The sequence below is a fragment of the Acinonyx jubatus genome, chromosome C2 (genome assembly GCF_027475565.1).
Source record: "Acinonyx jubatus isolate Ajub_Pintada_27869175 chromosome C2, VMU_Ajub_asm_v1.0, whole genome shotgun sequence".
Taxonomy (NCBI): Eukaryota; Metazoa; Chordata; class Mammalia; order Carnivora; family Felidae; genus Acinonyx; species Acinonyx jubatus.
In genome coordinates this window covers 131,476,786-131,501,333 of record NC_069384.1, presented here as the reverse complement: position 1 = coordinate 131,501,333, position 24,548 = coordinate 131,476,786, and the positions used below count along the sequence as shown (strand labels likewise).

The window sequence follows — 24,548 nt, the reverse complement described above, 5'->3', positions numbered from 1 at the left end:
GGGGGACAAAGCATAAGAGACTCATAAATATGGGGAACAAACAGAGGGTTACTGGAGGGGGAGTGTGGGAGGGGGGATGGGCTAAATGGGTAAGGGGCATTAAGGAATCTACTCCCGAAATCATCGTTGCACTATATGCTAACTAATTTGGATTAAATTTTTTTAAAAAATTAAAAAAAAAAAAGAGGGTAGGGATAGTGCCTGTTTGACTCGCTATTGTTTCCCAAGCTCCTAGTGCCTAGCACATACTAAGGTATCGCATTATGGCATGAATGAATGGGTATTATTAACCCCATTTTATAAATGAGGAAACTGAGGTTCAGATAGATAAGCTGGGTTGACCAGTAACTAAACTAGTGAGTTGCAGAGTTGGGTCTGAAGCTGTATGTCTCAGACTTCTTGTTCAGGGCTCATTCTAAGACCTCCTGGTCATTAAAGGAGAAAACCACAACACCAGCAGGTTTATATGATAATGGAGCTAAACTCCCAGCAGTGCTTAGTAAAGGTTTCAATTTCTAAAGCTAAATGTTAACACATCTGAACTCAGGGCATCTTCAGACTTGAGCTTAAACCCGTGCTATTTTTGAACCTTTCTTCTCAGAAAGCTGTACAAGAGTTTAGGTGACAAAAGAGGAGAAGGGTTGTGTGTGTATGATAAAATATTCACCGTAAAGACTCATGTGTAACTGTGCAACTCAGAACAGCATTTTTGTGCCTGGTCTTGACATAAGTGCATGCCTCTGTAGGTTGCCTTTCTATTTCATAAATCCCCAAAGACTTTAAAATGTCAGCTGTTGCAGAATGGTGGCCCATGAATTATGGGGGAGGGGTCAGAGTGGGCAGTGGTCTGGTCTAGGGTAAATTTGGGGTGTGTGTGTGTGTGTGTGTGTGTGTGTGTGAGTGTGTGTGGGTCTTGGTCTTTTCCCTATTGTTACATGCCCCTGAAGTCATTGTTGAAAACTGTTTCTATTATTCAGTATTTTTTTTTAAATATTTATTTATTTTTGAGAGAGACAGACAGACAGTGTGAGTGGGGGAGGGGCAGAGAGAGGGAAACACAGAATCCGAAGCAGGCTCTAGGATCTGAGCTGTCAGCACAAAGCCTGATGCGGGGCTTGAACCCACGAACCGTGAGATCATGACCTGAGCCAAAGTTAGACACTTAACCAACTGAACCACCCCAGCACCCCTCTATTATTCAGTATTTTATATGGTTTATTATGCTGATAATAATACTTCTTATGTGATGATGGAAATGTTCTGTATCTTCATTATCTTATACTATAGTCACTAGCCATGAATGGCTATTGAACACTTGAAATGTGGCCTGAGGAACTGAACTTTTAATTTCATTTTGTTTGAATTAACTTGAATTTAAATAGTCACTCTTGGCTTCCTTTATTTATTTATTTATTTATTTATTTATTTATTTATTTATTACATTTATTTATTTTTGAGAGACAGAGCACGAGCTGGGGAGTGTCAGAGAGAGAGGGAGACACAGAAAGCAGGCTCCAGGCTCTGAGCTGTCAGCTCAGAGCCCAACACGGGGCTCAAACTCATTAACTGAGAGATCATGACCTGAGCTGAAGTCGGACGCTTAACCGACTGAGCCACCCATGTGCCCCTCTACATTTTTAAAAATTCAGTGAGTTTCTGATTTCCAGCATAAATTAGCTAATGAATTATAGCCATTCCATTAAGTTCATCATAAAGTTAGAAACTGCCTATAACTTGTAGAAGTTAAATCTACTGGTTAAGGATTTACTTTCCCTCATTTCAAAATGTGGTGGGGAGATTTCCTTTACCTGATGACAGTGACCACTGGTAACCTTCTTGCCATACCTCACCCTCCCCCCTGGGACCTTGATTCAATGCCAGATTAAGTCCTAGTGGTGGTGTTTCTGTTTGGGGCACATGCTCTCTCACTGCCTTTTGGGAGCTCTTAGGCATCTCTTCATTTCACACCAAGTCAGATTTAGATTTAAAGACCTTTATCAGCCTGCCCTGTGCTGTCTTATACACCTCACTCCCTTTCCCTGTTTTCCTCCTGGATTCGAATTCTCTGGAGAAACAGACCTAATAAGATTATCTGTCTATTGATTGATCTGTCTGTAGAGAGAGATACTGGGATTGAAATTGAGTGAGTTTAAGGGTCTTGGGAACTGACAAGTCCGAAACCTGGAGGGCTGTCCTGCCAACTGGAGGCTCAGGTAAGAGTCATGTTGCAGTCTGGAGTCTGAAGGTTGAAAACTGAGGCAGATTTTCCATGCTGTTGTCTAAAGGCAGAATTCCTTCTTTGGAAAAAGTCAGTCTTTGCATTTAAGGCCTTCCACTGATTGAGTGAGGCCCATCCACATTATGGAGGGTAACCTGCTTTAGTTCTAGTCAATTAATTATAGGTGTCAGTCACATGTTTAAAATCTCTCTACAGCAACGTCTAGACTAGTTTGACCAAGCAACTGGTCATCATAGTTTAGCCAGTTGACCCATGGCAACTCTTTCACTAGATTCAGACAGAATGGTCTTTGTCTCTCACCCTTCACCCATGCCATCTGGTATGGTCTGTGGGCACTCCAGTTCCTACTGACCTGTCAGCAGAAGCCCATTCTGCTCCTTTCTCCATGTGACATATAGCTTTCATTTTTACAAAATCCGATCCACGTTCCGCTTCTCTGTAACTGGTTTCACCCTGACCGATATTTATTCTCTAAAACACAAACACGTGTACTAGATAGAGTGCAGGTATCCCCTGCTTTTCAAGAGTTCATGTTATGCAGCTTCCCTTGTACAAAAACCTACCTTAGTACCCGTTTTCACCAAGTGAAAGAAATCCAATGAGGATTTTTACTTTTATGAAAAAAGGCAAAAAGCAAAAATAGCATTCAGCGTTTGTTTTGCAGCAAGCCATTACAGAGGCAGCACGTACCCCAGGCAGCAACAGTGGCCCCACCAAGCTCCTTCCCTGGGGAACGATGCTCAGCATCTCAGCATCCAGCCTCCATAGCTTTGAACTATGTCTATGAGCATCTGTGCTTTATCTAGATTTATTTTGTGCATCTGTTAGCAAAATGTTTCCTAAGGTATCAAAAAGGCTTAAGAGAGGTTATTTTTTGGATCTGGGAATGCTCAAAATTTTTTCCATAGAAATTAATGATAATTCCTTCTTCACTTTATGCCATTCAGGCTTATAAAAGTTTTCGTAGGAACGCTCTACTTTCACATGGTAGGGCTAAGACCTGCATATACTTGAACTTATCTTTAGCAGCATGGTATTCATTTTGAAAGTAGAGTAACAGATTCTCTGTCTCAGTTTTCTGAGATTATTCCAATGTCATGTTGTTATTTTTCATGAAAGCTATTCTTTAAATAGAAGCTCTAATTTTTTACAATGAGTTGAGATTTTTTTATAGAAATAAGTCTTTAAAAAGGAAGGAAAGATCTTTTTCACATCATTATCTCTGATTTTAGATTGGGAAAATAGAGTTAACTATCAAATTTGTGCTTACTCATTACAGAGCAGCTGAATGAAGTCTTGGACCAGTTGAAAATGGTGTTACTTAATTTTTGCTTCCTAACCCAGCAAGGGTTACTCCTTTAAGTATCGGGGGGTGTGGTGGTTCTTAAATGCAGCAGAAATAAGAAGGTGGGTGAAGCTGTGTTTCAGTTTAAACTGGTATCTTGGACACAGGCTGGATGACATGAAGTAGAAAGAGTGGTCTCATTAAAGGAGCAAGCATCACGTTGGTTTTAGGATGCTGAGTTGAATCCAGACTTTGCCAGTGATTATCCCTGGGTGGTTTGACCAGTCACATAACTGTCTCGGAACCAGTTTCCTTTTCTGTAGGGTATTCTTTTGGGGCCTAAGATCATGCACGTTAAAGTTCTTTGTGGAAGAGTTGTACAATGTTAACAATTATCGTTTTAATAATCACAGTTGTTAGAGAAATTTTATAGGCGCACGTGATAATTTGCAGGGAATTCTGTAACAAGGTGACCTGGGTGGTCGTGATTTGATCTTCCATATTGACTTGACCCCATGCTCATGAAGACTTGGTGTAGCTTGGAGGAACAGTGGTGTCCAGCAGCAGATGATGAGTACCTGAAGTAAGTCCATCTTAGATGTGTGGAGAATGGGAGCGGAATTTCAGAAACACTGGGAGAGAAATCTGGCAGGATGTGGTGAGCAGATACACAAGGTTAGAGAAAGGCAAGAGCTAAGGAAAATGCCTGTGGCTCCAATTGGAGAGATGAGGGCAGTGGTGGGCCCAGCAGCCATGATCATCGGCCGTGTAGGTTTGAACTCCAGAGGAAAGTCATGGCTGGAGAGTCTGAATTTGGGAATAGTTAACACATAACTAGTGGCTAAACCCAAGTGAGTGGAGAAGGTTACTGCAGGGAGTGTAGCGCGAGGAGACCAGGTGGCTGAGGGTGAACCCCGATGAGCAGTAACTAGGGCCCGCCATTAGTATGCTCATGAGATCTGCTCAAGAAAGGTTGTGAATGAACAAATGAATACATGAGTAAATGCGAAACAAACAGGGATCTGTTTGGCAAACACAGTCAAATGACTTTAAGAGAGAAAAAGAGAAAAGAGAGTGCTGTCCTAGAGTTAAGAAGAGTCAAGACCCTCAGCGTCTAGCCAAAGATTGATCTTTATAAAATCTAAATGTGGTTCCTCTGGTTAAAAAGGACTACTCCCCCTTTCTGGTAAACAATTTGGCAGCCTGTAGCCAGCCTTTGAAAAGTTAATATCTCTTGACTCATTAATTCCTCTTCCAGGAATCCACCTGAAGGAAGTAAGCAGAGCTGCAAAGATTTATGCGCAAAGATGTTTCATATGCCTGAGAAGCAAACTTCTCTGGAAGGGCTGGGGACGGGGGGAGGGAGGCATTTACCTTTGCCATCTTTTTAGACGTTCTGGTACTCTACAGTACTATGGTGCAGGATATAAAATTTTCATTAATGTTTAAGATAAAAGATGAGCATTCAAAGAAATCTTGTGCTTTGCCCTCAGACCCCTATTCTCTGCCCTTGGAGTTACTATAGTGCGAAATGTGGGGGATATGCTGGCCTGCAGGGTGCAGTCAGAGCCTTTGTTGGCATGGTATTCAGTGACATCCACCATATGGCCCTTGTGATTTCCAGTTCACCCTCATTCCTGACTTCTCCTGTCATGATCCAGAAATATTTATAGAAGTCACTTCAATACATCAGGCTGTTGCATACTGTCAAGTTTTTGCCCATGATGATTCTCCTTTCTCTTTACCTGCATTACCATTCTCCCTTTATTTCACCTGTCTGGTGAACTCCTATTCATCCTTCAAAGCCTCCTGCAGATTTGGTCCCCAAATAGAGTTTGTCTAGCATAGTATTTTGGAGAAAAAAATTGAATTTGAAAGTGTAAAGTGAGAGGTACACACTCTTGATTCTGTCACACTCCTCACCTCTTCCTACTGTATTACATTATTTCATTTGTTATAGCCCTGACCTGTCAGAAACTTTTCTGCTTCCCCTTAAGGCAGAAATAATCACTGTCATTTCTATACCTTTATATCCATTCCTACATTTAACATGCTCTATGAGAAATTTTTCCAGTATTTACTGCATAAAAGCACCTGGGTGGCTCAGTCAGTTAAGCATCCGGCTTCACCTCACGACATGATCTCGCGGTTCGTGAGTTTGAGCCCCACTTTGGGCTCTATGCTAACAGCTTGGAGTCTGGAGCCTGCTTCAGATTCTGTGTCTCCCTCTCTGCCCCTCCCCCACTCTCTGTCTCTCTGTCTCTCTCTCTCTCTCTCTCTCTCTCGCATGCTCTCTCTCTCAAAAATAAACATTAAAAAAAATTTTAGAGTAATATGCATACTCATCAGATAAATTTTGAAAAATTACACACTTCAGAAATATGACAGCTGTCATGATACTGTGTCTATAAAATTTAGAATCTTGTTTTATTTTTTATTTTTGTTATTTGAGAGAGAGAGCCTGTGAGTGGAGGAGAGGAACAGAGAAAGAGAGAGAGAGAGAGAGAGAGAGAGAGAGAGAGAGAGTCTTAAGCAGGCTCCATGCTCAGTGGCTTAGCTCAGAGCCTGACGCAGGGCTTGATCCCACAACCCTGGGATCATGATCTGAGCCAAAATCAAGAGTCAGAAGCTCAACTGACTCGAGCCACCCAGGTACCCCAGAATCTTGATTTTTTTAATACAACATTATAAAATAAGCATTTTTGTGCCACATTACTGTAATTGTTTTTCAAAGCTATTTACAGTAGTTAGCTGAATCTTCTTGAGAGTAAGGATTTCTATTTTTGTTTTTGTTTTTGTTGGGGCAGAGAGAGAGGGAGGCACAGAATCCGAAGCAGACACCAGGCTCTGAACCGTCAGCACAGAACCCGACACAGGGCTTGAACTCATGAACCATGAGATTATGACCTGGCCTGAAGTCAGATGCTTAACTGACTAAGCCACCCAGGTGCCCCATTTTGTATCCCCAGCACCTAAGTGCAATGTTGGCCTAGGCCAGTGTTCGGACTTAATACAGTTGAATTCGGGAGCTGAAAAATTAATCAGTCTCCATCTCTACCTTCAAGGAGGTCATTCTGGGAGAGAAGACATACATATTCACTCATTATTTAATGTATTCATTCATTCCACAGATACTTAAAGAGCACCTCCTGTATGTCAGACATCATTCTAACACCAGGGACAAAGCAGCGCACAAAACTCCAGACTTCATGAAATGCATATTCTAGAATAGTGATTCTCAAACTTTGGGGTGTATTGGAATCACCCGGAGGGCTTTGGGCCCTATCCCCAGGGGCTCTGATTCAGAGTTTCTGAAGTCAGCGAGGCCTGGGAATTTGCATTTCTGACAGGTTCCCTGGTGATGCTGATGCTGTTCTCACTTTGAGAACCCCTGGCGTAGAGGATAAGTTTGAGGTACAGGAGGGCAAAGGAGTATGGTTGTCCAGTTAGTTGGGAGAGAAGGGACATGTCTGATTAATGCAAAGCCTCTCGCAATTTCAAGTCCCAGTAAGGAAAGAGAGGATTGGGATAATGCCCTGTGTCCAGAGTCCTCACCTCCGTCTTCTGGATGACTGTCAGCAGTCAGCAGGGTCACAGAAGCCTGGGACCGATGAGGAGAGAGGGTAGAGCAATAGTGATGGTCAGGAGTGCCTTCTCTCTGCCTGTCCTTCGGCACACCTGCCGTATGTAACGTCTAACCTTCATAGCAACCGCAAGAGAAGTAGGATCTCCCTCCTTTTATGGATGAGAAAACTGAGGCATAGAAAGTGATATAACATACTCTGGTTCCAGAGTCGTACATCTGGAGCTCCAAGCCAAGCCTTTCTGCCTCCAAACCCCATGACTCAAGTCGAGACTGGCCTGTGGTTGAGCCCCCGGTGGGACCAGCTTTTAATACTTCAGCAGTCATAGCTGTTTTGTGTGTGGTGAGACACCCGCAGCAGGGGCTGTGTGCAAGGGGGGCGTGTGCAAGGCGGTGCCGACAGTGCACCTGTTCCTGCAGCACGGTGGCAAATGGAGAGGCTCAGACTCGAGGTTCATGAAAGGGAACGCCACCCGGCTGAAACAGAGGTGTGCAGCTTTGAGGGGAGCTGGCTCACTGTCCTTCCTGTAGGAGCTACCCCTGGAAGTTATTAGTGGTGTTTTCCCACGTATGAAAATTGTGGCAGTTAGGTTTTCGTTTACTTCTACTATAAATTCAGTGCCCTGAGAATGTGCATAACACGTTCAAAACTTTAAAAAGCCACTTTCCCAACCGTTGGGAAGAAGCATAGGCAAGTGATTTCTGAAATTATTTCACAAACTTTTAAGACGAGAACAAGCCACCTCACTCCAGTACGGTGGGAATTGGGGAAGTTAGTGCTGAAGTGGCCCCATCCCCGAGCATGACACATCTCAGCGGGCTGCCATCGGCCACAGCTGCCTTTAGTTATCTGGCTTCTATCACGTTAGAGCCACACGAAGGACTGTCGAAGATCTGTGCTTTAGCACAATGTCCTCGCCTTCTATCAAGGGCTAAGAGTATGTAAATGATGTAAGAAAAATGTCTCTTTGTTTTCTGTAAAACTAAGGAAGACCCATTTGACTCCATAGCTCTGCAAGAGTCATACGACAAATTTCTCTGTTCCTTACCAGCAAATTATGCTTCTCTCTTATTGACCTGGCATGTTTCCTCATTTCATTTAAGGATTATAAAAATCCATGGCTCTCCCTATGTTGCCAGGAGGCTCAGAGCAAGCCTTCATATGCAGTAGCTTCCCTTAACCTAAGGTTCTTTGGTAATAATGATCTCCCACTCTTTTCTCTTAAAACTTTGGTACCTGTGTCTTCCGTTAGAAGCTTTCCAAAACAGTTTCTAGAAGCAGGCAGCTATCACAGATTAATAGGTCAAAATGAATTTTCGGAATGGGATGGAGTGACTTTAAGTTTTTTTGTTTAACTTTTGAAGAGTGAATTGAGCCAGCCACGGGCATATGTGTGGACACATACATGTCTGAGAACACATATGTACTTGATGATGCCTTGACAGGCATCCACTTGGTCTAGTGATTGAGAATGAACTTGGGTCTGAGTCAGACCTGGCTTTGAACCTCAGCTACTCACTGCTTACTTTATGACTGTAATGTCTCTGGGCCTCAGTATCCTCATCTGAAATGGAGATAATGATACCATGTGGTGTGTTTGAAGGATTAAACAGACGATTTATGTAAAATCCCTAGTACAGTGTCTGGGACTTAGTAGGTCTACAGTAGACGGTAATCCCTACTGTTGTTGTCATTATTTCTAGAAAAAGCTAGACTTTATAGAAAGACTGGATGGTACATTTGTAACTGCTGTAGATTGCCTTCTAGAGTGTGCATTGTTGAACTAAAATGACCTTCGGCTTAAAGTTAGGGCGTTTCATCCAAGGAGGGTGGTCACGGCTTACTTCTCCCTTAGAAAGAGTAGCTCCATGCTGGTGTTTCTTACTAATTCTCAAATGACAGTAGATGATCGCTACAGAGGCCTCAAGATTTTCTGAGGTCATCCACTCAGAGGCTGGTGACTAAGACTTACACAACTCTGAGGTCTTCACTTCCTGATTTATCTGTAAAATGACCTGAGCATCCTTGCCCAGGATGTCTCTTAAAGCCGATTTTCCAGTTTGGGTCGGCTCTTGCTTGATTTTATTAGGCTGTTACTTTCAATTTTTCTTTCACATACAACTATTACATTCAGTTGCCCAGGGGTATCTGTCAGGGAGGGTAGAGTTAAAGTGCCTTAGTACTTTGTGTGGTCATTAGCCCCCCCCCCCAACACCCCCCATCTTGCAGGCTCAGGAAGTGAGAAGCAAGTTACCTGTTACCTAGACTGGATGGTGTATCCCGTAGCCTACAGAGTCACGAGACAGCCGTAGCAACACCTGTGGGCCCAGCATGGCTTTCAGGTGCCTTTGGCTTAGGCGGAGCACCAAGGAACAGGTGTCTGTCCGTCAGATTTCCCTGCTGTGGGGAATGTGCACACCAGCCTCCACGCAGTGATGATTTCCCCCACCTCCGCCCTTCTTTGCCAAAACAATTGTTTAAAAGAGGAAGCTCTTTGGGTCATAAAATGTCATCTGGTAGTTAGTATATGGCTATATAGACATAGTGGATTATACAGTAGCCTGACTGGCAGGAAGTAGGCGATTCATCAGAAAAAAAAAAAATAACGAAAAAATAAACTCTTACCAAAATGAACTTCCTCTTTCAAACTCTTTGTTTCAACTCATCCTTTGGAACCTTCTTTCAGCCTCTTAGAGAAAAAATAACCAGTAGGGACGAATGCGGTATTGCAAAGAGAGGTAATCCCAGCCCTATTTAGCCACATGCTTCATAATTTTTTTCATGTTTTATTTTTGAGAAAGAAAGAGAGAGCACAAGCAGGGGAAAGTCAGAGAGAGAGACACACACACACAGAATCTAAAGCAGGCTCTAGGTTCTGAGCTGTCAGCACAGAGCCCAATGTGGGGCTCAAACCCACAAAACTGTAAGATCATGACCTGAGCCGAAGTGGGAGGCTTAACCGACTGTGCCACCCAGGCGCCCCCAATATGCTTCATAATTAAAAAGAGCAAGCCCCATGCTGTCTGTCCCCAGGCGGGCCAGGGTTAGGGTGTGGCCACTACCTAGAGGGACATGGGACACCTGCCACCTTGAGAGACTTCGTGTTCAAACTGAATCATCCTCAGAATCCTCCGGTGAGACGTTTTGGATGTGGCCCGTGTCCCCCTTTGATAGAATAAAGTTCCCTTCACTCAGTCCCCTTCATTTCGTTTGCCTTACAGATCCAGGAGGCTGCAAGTCAGGGCCTGCAATTTGTCGGCGTCATACCTCAGTACCATTGCCCTGCGAGGTCGGCAGGCAGCAGCCCCCCAGTGGACGCCAGAGATGCGGAACAGGAGCCAGGCAGGTGTGAGAATAACGAGAACCCGGGTGCTCCCGTGGGGATGGACGGCAGCCGGGAGCCAGGCCAGGGCCCAGGAGGGGAGACACCCATCGCTGAGCAACCCAGCTTGCCCTCGGGAGAGGGGAACGGAGCAGAATTTTCTCCACATGGAGTGAGCAAGACTCTGGATGGGCCGGAGGGTGACCTGCTGGAAGTGAGTGAGGAGCCACTCTCGGGAAGTAAGTATGTCAGCAACCACTTAAAAGAGAGGCTAACGGCTTTTCAGTAGTCCCCATGGCATTTTAGGAAAAAGAAATGGAATTAGAGTGTAGAGACAGCAGTCCATCGCACAGGGGAAACTTCATCAGGCATTTTTCCGGGCCTCCTGACTGATTGCGTACTGAAGTTGTGACTTCCTTCCGGGAGAGCAGAACCACGGAATTGCCTTCTGGTCGCTCCGACATGTCACGTTCGAAGTAGATTCTAGAACTTAAGGGATTTTCACCCCATGCTCTTGTGCTACCCTTGAATTGCCCTGCTCTTAGCACAGGAAAAGTGTTAAGATGCTGGGCACCAATGCAGAACGTATGCTCCCTTTTGGTCCCCTCATTTTGAATATCTGCCTAAAGAAAGAAATCAAGAAAGCCAGTTAAGGACAAATTGTGCAGGAAACTGGTGATTCAACTCACTAGGTACTGTAAACAGCCCGATTTCAGGCAGGGCGTATAGTTGACAAATCAGCAGTGTGGAGAGAACACTGCCAAAGAGAGGCCACCAATATGTGAATCCTCCTAATCACATTGTAACGGCCATTCGAGCAGGCATTTTAGGTTGGCAAATTCAAAGAACAACACTTATTAATAGCAGCCAACATTTCTTAATTGTGGTGATGTGTGTGATGTGGGTGAGCTGTAGTATCATTGCCCATTTTACAGCTGAGTAAACTGAGATTTAGAGAGTAAATCTTCTCCCAGGCTAGGAAATTGGCAGATCTGGTCTGTGAACTTATCTTGTCATACCTCTCTACTCTAATAGACTAATAAGATTTCCTGAGGCCCTCACTTTATGGTGAGTGAAGTTTCTCTCCCTTTCCCGGTAATTCCCTTTCCTTTTTCTTTCTCCAAGAAATCTAGCATCCAGCCATTTCCCAAGAGCCAGGCACCTGTCTGAGCTGCGTGGCCTCTTTCAGCCTTCAGAAGGTGCACTGGTAACAAGACTTCCAGGAGACCCCCAGGATTTAGGGGGCCTTCTGGGTCATCTTCCTAGTTCATGTTATTATTCATTTCCTGATTCTTGAAATTAGCCTCTTCTTAATGATGAGGAACAGTTTATGTGCTGAGAATCTAGAAGAAGGTGGAACAGTTTCTTTTGTTATATTAGGTCAGTACTTCCTGGAAAGAAAATTGCGGGGTGGGCCATTCTGGACTTAACTTGCAACGTTGATTTAGAGCGAGAGATTGGCACTGCCTCCATTCTGGGATATATTATGGCTGTTGTTTAATATTATGGCTGGATCCTTCTTAAATATGTACTAAAGTAGGGCTTTTCAGCTATGGGACTTTTCACACTGTTTGAGGTAGACTTCTCCCTCCAGAGTAGCTAAGAGCACATTTAGACCCTGTGTGTGCCTCCTGATGAATGTCCGGGTGTTATTCCAGAAACCTCCCATCTTCTCATTGCTGTTAGGCTGCATGTGTTGTTCTGAATCCCCAGAAGGAAGACTGACCTCCTTGAAGGAGCATGTGAGGGTGAGAGTTCAGGGCAGACACAGCCAGCACCTCTGAAGAAGGGGCCAGGAGTCATGGAGACAGGCAGCACTGTGGTTAAGAAACCAGACCCCACTCACATTCCATTTGCCGCCTTCTACCTAGGCAGTCTTGGACAAGATACCCTCCTGTGCCTCAGTTTCTTACCCTGGAAAATAGAGATGGAACAATAGGTTCATATTGAAAGGTTAGGTGTACATTTTTTAAAACGTTCTATTTATTTATTTTGAGAGAGAGAGGCAGAGGAGAGGCAGAGAGAGAGATAATCCCAAGCAGACTCCACACTGTCAGCACAGAGCCTGACCTGGGGCTCCATCTGACGAACCATGAGATCATGACCTGAGCTGAGATCAAGAGTTGCACGCTTAACTGACTGAGCCACCCAGGTGCCCCGAGATGTACATCTGAAGCACTCAGCACTGCTTGACTCTTAAGTGTGAGCTGTTATTATTGGCACACAGGCTCAGTAGCCCTGACCACTGGCCTCCACCTTTGCATGGAGCCCTGGCTTTGAGAAAGGAGGCATTCAATACTGAAATTCCCCTCAGGACTTTTCTGAGATTTCCTGCTCTAGAATCCACCTTTCTCCAAGACTCCTTCCAGACTTCCTGCCCTCTTTGGTTGACTCTAGGGAGAATTAAACTGGGGAGACTTTCCTAGGACCATTTCCCCCACGTGCCTCCTGCTGGCCTATGGCTGTTTGTCTCCCTCACCCAAAGAGCCCCCTCCGTTGCTGAACCCATAAAGACCCCTCAGCACCCAAGGTGTCCTGGCCTGTGCCTCATTTCTTCAAGTCCCTTCTCTTTACTAGCAAACCAGATCCTGCTAAAGAAGGATGTGTCTGGAAGTGGTCAGGCCAACAGTGGAGGGGAATTTCAGCCATGGGGGAGGGGCGTGTTACAGTACCCCACTTTAATCTCACTCAGTGGGCAGCTGGCTGGCTGTTGTTTACACACAAAGCTGGCTCTTATCTCTCTGCTCATGAGGCCATGGGTCTCTCTGAAATTTAGGCAGCTTATTGTTATCCTTTGTTCTTCGTCGTGTGGAACAAATGAGCCTTTGGATTTTTTTCATCAGTTAATGAACACTCAGGGGTTATTGGCCACATATATGGCCTTGCTGGGGATAGACAGTCATGATGGTGGTAACTCTCTGGGTGAACTGTTCTAAGTTCCGATGAGCCATCTTGATGGTACCTCACAACAACAGTTTTATGATGGCGGATGCTACTATTAGCCTATTTCACAGATGAGGAAAGTCACCTTCCATGCTCTCAAGTAGTGACGTTTTATCTCCTAGCTTGAGCATTCAGCCTCCCCGAAGGCCGGACATGTAGGGACCCTGTCCACATTGGTCATGGCCTTCACCTGACCCAATCCTCTCTCCTAAATCTTTTTCCTGAGAAGTCTTACCAGTTCCTTGCACCATCACCTTCCTCCCAAATCCCCCCAGCTTCCCCTCCCTGCTGCTTGCTTGCTCAGCTTTCAGCTTGCCTTTCTCGCAGGGCCCCCTAAGGAGGGTGAAGTGTTTTTACTCCTCTTTCTGCCAGGTGGGCTTAAATAGGCAATCACAGCAAGACAATTAAAAAAAATCCAGAGGGAGTCACCCTCTTTCCCCCTCCTTCTCCTCGTTTAATTTATTTCCTTTATAGGAGGCCTAGGGGAGCCGGGTCTAGGCTGCGACTGCTCACATGGGGCTTGCCAGTGAATTCACCATCCAGACACGGGGCAGGCTGCCCCTCCCCCTCCCCGTGGGCTCTTGAACGGCCTCTCTGATCCGGAGGTTATGCTCCCCTTCACCCATACAGGTCTCTCTGGGGACCCATCATGTGGTTCTCTTCCTGATCATTGACTTTTATTTCCTGGTCGGGGATTTCCCTGATGGTTTGGTGTCGTTGCTGTGCAGAGACGGCCTGAGCTGGTGCAGGGACAGCCCCATGCCTCACTCCTGGACGCTGCCCTTCCCGCTCCTGCCCCTGCCTTATGGTGAACACAGAGCACCCCAGTAGCTCTGCTCCGAATGGCCCCTCGTGATGCATTTCTGCAGATGGGGAGCATGGACAGGCCAGGTGGGGAAGGCCGGTGCTGGGAAAGGCTAGGAAGGTATACCCAGACATCCACCTGTCCCTTGTCTCCTGGCTTCCAACATTCCTTTCTGTCCTTCCCTGGGCGTCTCTGTTGCCAGGAAGGTTCACACAAATTCAAATTGTTCTGCCACTGAATAATACTGAAACATCTTCCAAGAGCTGCCCTTCCTATCCTGTGCCTCGTCACTTAAAATGCTCAGAAATGCCAGCCAGAAACCCAAGCTAGTGACCTCAACTGTACTTCTTGGCCAAGGGGGTTTTATTCAGTAGTCCTCCTTGGCAGCCAGCTCCTTGTGTGGGGAGAGAGAGAAGGTGTCCTCCTGAGTCTGGCCTTTCTGATGTGTGGCCCTGCCTTCCCGCGCCCCCAGAATGGCGCTACCCTGTGGCTCTCCTCCTCCCAAATCTGCCACCTGCCGCCATCTTTTGGCCTTTCCCTCAGTCCATTAACAAACAGCTATTGAGCTCCCACCCGTGGTCCACAGCTCCTGCTTTCTGTGTACTGATGAAATTAGCCTCTTGTTAGATTTGGAAACAGCCCAGGGCTGGGGGTTTGAAAGACTCTTGGCTTTGCCACTTTCCAGCTTGTGATGTTTGGGGGATCCACTTAAGGCTTCTGGGCTTAGAACTGAGGCAGCCCTTCGTGTGGGGGTTGGGAGAGTCACATCAGATGGTGGAGGTGAAAGTGCCCGTAGCTGCTGCTGTCCTGACCAGGGGATTCCCGTGGAGTGCTGTATATGCCTGGTTTCCCCACTTTGCCTCCACAAACAAGCCCCACCCAGGCCCAGAGGTGTCCTGCTGCTAGTACCCGAGCCTGACAGAAGTCTGAAGCAGTTTCTCTCAGATTCAAGAATCCAAACAGGACTGAGGCCCTTCTGGCTTCTCATCCCATCCCAGAGCCCACAGCCCTGCTTCCCAGTGCAAACCTTCCATCTTAGCCCCGCTGCCTGTCACCTCAGCAGAACTTAGCCCCGACTCAGTGCAGCTACCGGGTCAAGTCTGACTCCCACATGTTTCTTCCCCAGCCAACTCACCAGCCTCCTCCTCCTCCTCCCAGTCTAGCCCTGGGAGTCACGCTTTATGCCAGATGCTGCACACTCCCTTCCCTCCAGGCTGGAGGTCTCTTGGAACATCAGGACCCAACCAGCCTGCCTGCTACCTGCCAGTCACAGGCTCTCTGGAGCCTGTCTCTCTGCAGACAGACCACAGACTTCTATCCTGTGCCTGAATCCCAACTGCCTGGCCTGGGCCTCAGAACTGGGCATCAATTTCCTTCTTCCCTGCTCCTGAGGAGCTTAGCAAGGCCTTCGTGGGTCTGGCTATCAGGCTGGCAGCACCCAGTAAGCCCAGCGCCCCCTTCTCCTCCCCTAGCTTACTGCACTTTCTGGCTCAGGTCAATCCAGCAACATACCTGCATCCCCTATCATATTACAGGGACTTTTCTGGACAGAGGGGATCCAAATGGCACAAGGCAAAGCCCCCCGTGTCAGGAAGAAAGAGAAAGACCAGAAGATTAAAAAATATAAGCAAGACAGTCTTGATTCTCCTTGGGTGCTCTGCCAGTCCAATTCTTCGGCTGTTCTCAGAACATTCTCAGAAACAATGCCTTCCCCCCTCCTTTGGGACTTTCTGTCCCATGTCTGGAAAAATCTTCCAGCTGGGGTCATGGCAGAGTCACAGAGCAGCTGAGAAAATTTAAACAAACTTGGGACTTCTTTTTGGAACTCTCGGTGCTTGCTCATGTGATGATGTGTGTTGGAGAATCAGAATATTAAAACATCAAAAGGCATCATTTGGGGACAGTTTCTCTTGGCCGGTTTCCATGTAAGTAATGAGAAAGAGGACCATGGCCAAGGATACAGCAGGACAGGGGAGTTAACTAAAGGGTTACACATCTGAAATCAGGTTTCTCCCAATATTTCACCACTACTAATCTTTTGGAGGCTCTTGATTCCAGCAGCGTTTCCTTCCTGAAAAATTTATTTCTGTCTCTGGCTTTGGCCCTCCTCCCTGGGGAGGATCCTGATGTGAGAGCTGGGGCTCTGTCAGCACCGCACTGTCTACCTCGTCCGTCGGGCAGTCTGTCTTCCCTTCACCTCACGCCCAGCACCCTCCCTTCCCCTTTTGGCCTTCCCCTTTTTCTGTTTCTTTACGCATTTGGGAAAGTTGTGTTTCTGTCTTACCATGCAAGTGGGGAATTCTTCTGGTTGATCAAGTGTTGTCATGTATTTTTGGACTTGGGCCACTGTCAAATTCTCTACTCACCTCTTCCATATAGAGGTTGTGGTTTCTTTTTCTTTTTGATCTATATATATTCGTGCTTGACTATAGCAGATTATGGTGACTGGTGCTCTGGTCCTCCTTGGGTCACCTGAGGACAGCTTTCTTAGCCTCTGCCTGAAGGCGTTGTCTGGAATGGGAACAGGCCCCGGCAGGCCACTGCCCCAGGGAATTCATACCTCAGGAGTAGCCTCAATCCCTGAAGATAAATGCCCAGGCTTCCTTGCCCCGTGGCAAGGCAATCGGAGGGATGTTCTGTGCAGTTAAGTGAGCCCCAATGGCTGTAGCAGTAACCTGCTCAGTAATGCACCCTTCCCTGGCTTTCCTCTCTTCCCTATTTCCTACCCCTCCTCCCTCTCTGGGAGGGATTTCCAGGGATCACTTCCCAAATAAACTGCTGGCACTCAAAAACTTACAGGGTCTGCTTTGGAAGAAATCCAGGTGAAGTCAGGGATTCACTAAAGCATTGCTTATCCTCTTGTCCTCAGTAGGTGTGGCTTTTATTTGGACACCTAGCACCTTGGACTGGAAAATGCCTGATCGTGTAGTTCACATCCTGTCCCTGCTAGCTCCAGTGCAATGCTTGATTTCCCTCCATGGCAAACCTTTCTTTGCATGACTCCATTCCTCAAGTGTGTATTTCAAAGTCATGAAATAGTCTGATTGCCACCTCTGTACACCAAGCCCTAATTTCTTGTGGGAAAGCATTTACTGGCTGGAGTCAGGCAAATGGACTGAGAAAGGTAACTTGGGGTGGAAATAATAAATAGGCCAGATTTGGTTGTTTAAAATCCAGGTGGCCATCTTTGAAGATGGGCACCTTTCTTTCTTTCTTTCTTTCTTTCTTTCTTTCTTTCTTTCTTTCTTTCTTTCTATTTGGTTCCATCCGATGGATAGAAATGGCCCCCCTGGTAGCTTAACTCTTGCTGATGACAAAGTGTCATGGCCTGGCACTGCTCCCCAGAGATCGCTGCTGATGTTTGCTCAGATGGAGCTGTAAAAGGCTTCCTTTGCCCGGAATACAGTACCTGTGTGGGATAATTTTAGATGTGTGGATGGATATATTTGGTGTTAATGTGCCTCATCATTCCCTTCTGTTTATAGCAAGTGGTAGTTGTTTCCCTTATGGTCATGAAACAAAGTTTCCTTTTTAAATTCATTTATTTAAATAAAGGAAAGCAATTCTGTTTAAAAGAAGAATAATTCAGCAAGTGTTTGGACATTGCAAAATTGTGAAGTACTCAAGTAGGGGATACAGGGTCCCGGAACGTGGGTCTAGGCCAGGTCTCTCCTGAGAGGAGCATGAGCATACTTTGTCCTTGTTGCTAATGTCAACCATTGTTTACGACCTTTAAAATATTTCTCTGAAAGAAGGGTGGGGATTTTCTTATTATTCCAATAGATATTTTTGGAAACCAAAGCCTATTCCTGACTAGCCTGTGTTAGCAAAGCTTTTTAAGCTGGGTAAACTCTGATTGCTTGACTAAATGAGTAACACAGAAAAAGACCTTCAAGACTTAGATTGAAATTCCAGGTATTTGCTCCTCGAGGCTGATACTGTTCACTCATGGCCCAGCAGCACGTACAGCTGGCACGGGTCAGCTTCTGGGTGCTAGTGAGTGTTGATTTTTGAAGAACTGAGCTATAAATGAAGGAAAGGGGAAGCTCAGAGCCCCACTCCCAGTGCCACCTACCTACCACTCCAGGCAGGAACCCTCATTTACGGGAACATATTTATTTTTACATATCAGTGGTGTATTTTCGATATACTTGATTAAGTATTATGGGTTCGGCCCCAGGAAACACCCCTGCAGTTTATAAATAGTGAGTTCAAGGGTATACAAGGTTCCTGGAATTAGAGTAGTATTTTTATTTTTATGTGCCTCTGTATATTCACCTTTTTTTTTTTTTATAAAAAAGACCAGCTCTTACCCAAATACGTCCACTTTTTTCTTCCAAAACACCTTTGTATGGATTTCTAGAAATGTCTACCATGTCCTTACAAACACCTGACTATACAAATTGATCCCAGATAACAGCTATTCGTTACATGCCAGATTCAAAACCCATGTGCCACCCGCCCGCCATTGGAAGCTCAACCTTTGACGTCCATGTCACTTTCAAGGCTCCCTAACTTAGTACCTGAAATCAGGTTTTATTATTTGGCATTAGTGCAACCTAACAGAAAGTTTACCTTTGATATCATTTCTTCAGTCTCCTAAGAGATTCACTACACTCGATGAGGCAGGTTTTTATCACTCTTTGACCCCTTCTCTCCCACCTTCTTTACAAATCCCAACAGAGATGGAGATCCTCGCCCTTTTCAACAAGTCGAAGAGCCATCAGAAGTGCCGGCAATACTATCCGGTCACTATTCCTCTCCGGGTCTCCAAGAATGGCCAGACGGTGAGCGGTTTGGATGCCAACTGGTTGGAGCACATGAGTGACCACTTCCGGAAAGGAGGCATGCTGGTGAATGCCATCTTCTACCTTGGCATGGTCAATGGTATGGAAGTTACAAACCTTGGGCAGCCCTCATGAACTCTGCTTCTCTTTTCATCTTAGACCATCTTTAGAGCCTGCCCCATTCAGAAAGCCCCGCAGCTGATGAACATGCTGCGTTTGATTTCTAATTAACACCCTGAGGAATTTTCCACAGAAACCACCACCTGTGCTCCCTAAACCTGTCTAGGAGTCAGTCGGCCAGGTATCTTCTAGCATGACAGAGAAAACAAAGGGGTTCTGTTTTTGATGGTGGCCTCAATCTATGTTGCTTGTAAAGACTTTTAAAAAGATTATTCCCCATTCGCTAATTACCCCCTGGGATCCTGCTGCTCCAAAAGTGCAAATTGTTTGTAGACACTATTACCGTTTGAAGTAGCAGTAGCAGCACCTTGGAATTAACCACTGAGAAGTGAATTGAACTGCCTAGTTTCTGTAAGCTCTGTAGAGATACACACTGTTTCTGGGTCTCACGGTACCCGGTACCCCCTCCCCAGTAAGGCGTTGTCTCTGAGGGAGATAACATGGGGTACAGCCCTACTGATGGCTGCCCTCCTAAGGCAGAAAGTCTGCCCACAATGGAGAAACGCGTCAAGCGGAGAAAGGGTTTGGGGTTAACATGACGGCAGGTTGAGTGACTAGGGTGCGTCAAAGCCGGGAGGCGGTTTGGGGAGTGGGGCTAACATGCCAGCACGTAAAGATCCTGAAGGCTGCCAGTCAGCAGGATTTCTAAGTGCAACACAACACCAAATTTGTTGATCCCAGAAAAACCTGGCAGGGGGCTTTGACACCGCCGTCTTGGCTGTTGAGCAGTTCTCTCTCCAAGAATTAGCAGAGTCAGGAACGGAGTTTGGATTCAATCCTTGAAATGCCAACAAACATCTTTAGAACTAGAGACATCAGTATTAGTTCTGAATGTACATACTTTAAATCATCTGGAAGTCATAGAACTTTGTACAGAACAGCCGGGTCTTAATTTGGATGTGAGTCCCTTGTTCCTGTCTAAATATCAATATCTAATGCTAATGTGTTAATACAGTAGCAGCAGGCATTGGATAGTGTAAGGGGTCGCAACCATTCATAGAATGGATGAATGACCTAAGAAAGGTGGTTGGCTCATTAAGAATACGTGTCACGCGGCACCATCCAGCAGAACTTTCTGTGATGATGGGAATGTTCTCCATCCGTGCTGTCCAGTACGGTAGCCACGACTCACACCTGGCTATTGACCACTTGAAATGTGGCTAGGATGACTGAGGACCTGAATTTAAAAATTTATTTGATTTTTATTAATTTAAATTTAAATCACTATATATGCTTAGGGGCTAGTAGTGTATTATGCAGTTCTAGAGTATACATTTCATGAATACAACCAATGAAGAGTCCATTTAGTTCTCTGGCGGCAAGGTTGGAAACCTCCCTCTACCTGAGGAGGCCCTGCATACTTGCAGAGGTCCCGGAAGCCAGAGAACATCACGGTCTGTTTTGAGATTCACCATAAAACACGAGTTGCATCTACTTGGGGCAGATGTTTACAGCCCTGATTGATTCATTGGTATTAGAGGAGTCCAGAGAGGAGCCCTTCGCTTTCTGCTTCCTGTAAGGACACCCCATCACCCATCTTGGGTTGTGGCAGCCACACTTTTTATCTTCTCTTAGGGTCTCTGTGGCCATACATCTTTAACCCTGGGAAACCTATAGTTAGTTACACTAACATCTTTTTTTTTTCATGTTTATTTATTTTTGAGAGAGAGAGAGCAAGTAGGGGAGGGGCAGAGAGAGAGGGGGACAGAGGATCCAAAGCAAGCTCTATACTGACAGCAGACAGCCCAATGTTGGGGCTCGAACTCACGAACTGTGAGATCATACGCTGAGCTGAAATCAACAGTCAGATGATTACCCGACTGAGCCACCCAGGTGCCCCAGTTATACTAACATCTTAAAAATGTTCAGGAAAGCACTGAAGGTAACAGCTACACAGGCAGCCCCACTCTAGAGAATTAGGGTATCAAAAGGGAAGTTTTCTCTGGTCCTACTGCCCAGCCTGTCTGGGGCAAGCTGAGCCCCAAGAGAGGACACCTTGAAAGTTCACAATACCGTGTGAACTTTTGGGCCATTATGGCTTTGGCAATCGAGATAATTTCCTATTCCTTCTTCCTACCCCATTCTCTGACCTTGAGTCCAAAAGCACAGAGAATTCATACAGTTTTTTCTTCAGATTTGACTTGAGTGTTGGAAATGCTGTTATTTCGTCCCTTGGCTTTAGCTGCAGTAAATCCTGCCTTCCTGACTTGAAGACAGAACATGAAATTTCCCCTGGCAAGTGCAACTGTGGAAGCCGAGCCCCAAGCCTATGACATGTCTACGGCTCGGCCACAGCTGCACGTCTCAGTCTCGGGGATGGCTGCAAAATTCTCAGAACAAAATTTATTTAAACCCACTCAAACTTCAAACGCAATTTCGCCCTGTCTGGTTCGATGTGGGGGGAATGTGACTTGGGAGTAATGCTCAGTGGCCAGGGTGTTTCTGCTCTGGAAAAGCCCAAGGTTTCCGTTGGGCAGGGATGAAATATGCATATGCTCTTTTCCCAGAATTAAAAAAAAAAAAAAGGCAAGCTAATCATAATTATAAAAAGGAACCTGTTTCTAATAAGATAATTAGTGTCCTTACAAGTAAACCTGGCAGAGCTAGAAGCACATCTTTAAGCTGTTTGCCACCTGGAAAAACACCAGTCCTGATTCTTAAATGGATATTTATACTCTGAAATATTTTCCACAGAGTCATAAAACTCGTGAGAACTTTGTCCCATAAACAGGGTGATGTTTTAGCTTGAATCGTTCAGTTAAGACTCCAGCTCCTGTTTTCAAGCCTTTACCCCTCGGGGACATGGAAAGACTTTAACGGTCCTCAAGTTTGGGCTTCTGCTGAGTCTCCAGAGCTCCTCCTCTGGAACCTTTTATTAAGCCTTAGAAGGACCAGGTGTCTTCAGCTGGGGTGGCTGTGCCCTTGGGCCCTGGCAAGCAGAGGCACAGATAAAAGAGAAGCATAATGATGCTGATGGTCTCGTGGCAGTTACTATGGGTTGGTGCTGGTCTGAGCAGTTCAAACACAGCAACTCATCTAATCCCCACAACTCAGTAAAGTAGATACCATCGTTATCCCTGTGATGCGGCTGTGGAAACTGAGGCACAGAGTGGTTAAGTCATTGCCAAGGTTGCCAGCTAGTAAGTGGCAAGAAAGCAGTAGGAAGAAAGAAGGGTCAGGCTAGGGAAAATGGATGTGAGGAGGGGGTAAAAGAGGTGGCCGTGTTGGCAAGAGGTTTAGGCTCCCAGTGAGGCCTTGGGTGACCCTTGAGAAGGGAGGGGAGCTTCAGAGTCACCCTTAGGAAAGTATCAGGGCCTGGACTGCCAGCCACCGGTGTGGCTGCATCCAGGGGTGGGTCAGACAGCAGGGCAGACAGGCACACAGAAACGCCACCCGATGAGGCAAAAGCTAGAGTCTGTGTTGCCAGCAGATGGGAGAGGCCCGGAGGGGAATCTTTCTGCCGTTGGTGAGGAGTTGGGTAGGTACAGGAGTCCAAGGTAAGGGCAAGGTGGAGCTGGGTGCCCACCCTCTAAATACCCACACAGGAGCCTGATTTCTCACCAAGGGCCTTCAGGCCTGCAGAGTACCTGCTGCTATCACTGGCCATCGATGCTACGGCTGCCACCATCAACTCTCCTTGCCTGCCCTGGTCTTCCCTGTGTCCCCTGGCTGGCCTTGTCGTTTGTTCCGCCCTTGCCCTATCCTTGTTCCCACCTCCCTTTTCCCTCCCTTGGCCCTGTGCTGGCTCTCCTTCTCCTGCTCCCCTGGCCCTCCCCTCACCCTCTCCTAGCCCCACAGTCCTTACACCCCTGGCAGTATCGTCTTTATCCATCCCACATTCAAATGTTTTCAGTTGGGGGTGCCTGGGTGGCTCATTCGGTTAAGTGTCTGACTCTTGATTTTGGCTCATGGTTTGTGAGCTCCAGCCCCACATTGGGCTCTGCACTGACAGCATGGAGCCTCCTTGGGATCCTCTTTCTCCTCTCTCTGCCCCTCCCCTGCGCTCGCTCTCTCTCTCTCTTTCTCTCTCTCAAAAGAAATTTTAAAAAAATGAAACATGTTTTCATTTGTTTCAAAAATGTCCTTGGCAGCAAGTGGTCTGATGGTCTGAACCAGAATCCAGTCCAGCATTATGCACTGCATATGGTGACCATATCCTCACTTCTCAAGTTTTACCTAAAAGAGTCCTTTTTTATAAGCCTTGCTCTTTGAAATAAACCCAGCCTCGTACACTGCTGAATGTCCTGCATTATTTGTCTGTGGTCGGTGCCTTGTGATGTCATTTACCTAATTTCTCTAGCCTCTGTATCCTGTACACTGGAATTTAGTTCTAAGGCCTTGATAAATTAAGCACTGCGACCACAGTACATTCTAGATGCTGTTGGGTTTTAAAGTTGCATCTCATCAGGAGACACATTATACCTACATGTTCCTCCATTCCTATCCTTTTGATAGATTGTCTTCCTTGAGACTGTCCCTGATACCCCAGCCACATGTAAATCCAAATAACATTCAGTATTTATATCATCATTTTTGATGCCCAGCATAACCTAAATTACTTTATATTTACAAAATACACAAGTTCAAAGTGTACCTGTTTCAAGTAGAATACACATAGAGCTACATTCACATAGAGACTACAAACCCTTGGGCAGGTTCTGCATCTGTACTTCTTAGCACCCCAGTGTTTGTACACCGTGTGCTGTATACAGAAGGTGACTAATGAAGGTTTCTGGACGACGCTCAGTAGTGCCGATGGCAATGAGGGGAAAAGCCGGTATATGGGCGTGTATCACAGGAACCCGGGGAATTGAAGAGCTAGGTGTAGGCGGAATGAAAGGAAGAGAGATGAGGCAATCCCAGGTGCTTCCAGCAGCCACTGCCTGGGAATGTTTGGCCTACTGATTACAGATATGGCCTCTGTTTCAGAGGAGCCACTTACTAATGTGGGGGTAGAGTTCCCTTATGCCATAGATGCATTTTCCCTTATATTCATAGCACATCTTCAAATGACCTTTTTATTGGAGTATAGCACATATTGAGAAAACTATGCACGTTATGAGGATATAGCCCAGAAGATTTTCACAAGGTGAGCACGTCTCTGTAACCAGCACCAGATCAAGAAACAGAATGTACCAGCCCCCTCAAAGCCCCCCTCATGCCCCTCATAGTCCCTGGTTCCCAGGGGATGACCATAGTCCCAACTTGAAACACCATAGATTAGTTGTAAACTTCATATGAATGGAGTATGTGAATGAATGCCCTTCTTGTGTTGGGCTTCTTTCACTCGTTGTATTTGTGAGATCCATCCACAGTTTTACATGTAGTTGCAGATCATTTCTTCTCATTGCTATATACTCTCCTTTAGGTCGATAGATACAACTACTCCGCTTCCAAGTGTGT

The 24,548-nt window shown here is 46.0% G+C and overlaps 1 protein-coding gene across 3 annotated transcripts in view; it reads left to right on the top strand.

The window, feature by feature from the left end:
- Window positions 1-24,548, top strand: part of RFTN1 (raftlin, lipid raft linker 1) — a 207,347-nt gene that overhangs the window by 132,166 nt on the left and 50,633 nt on the right. For all 3 annotated transcript variants that reach the window (XM_027061902.2, XM_027061901.2, XM_027061900.2), the window contains exons 5-6: window positions 10,330-10,669; window positions 18,862-19,065. In XM_027061902.2, the coding sequence (XP_026917703.1) occupies window positions 10,330-10,669; window positions 18,862-19,065 (544 nt within the window). The remainder of the gene's footprint in view (window positions 1-10,329; window positions 10,670-18,861; window positions 19,066-24,548) is intronic.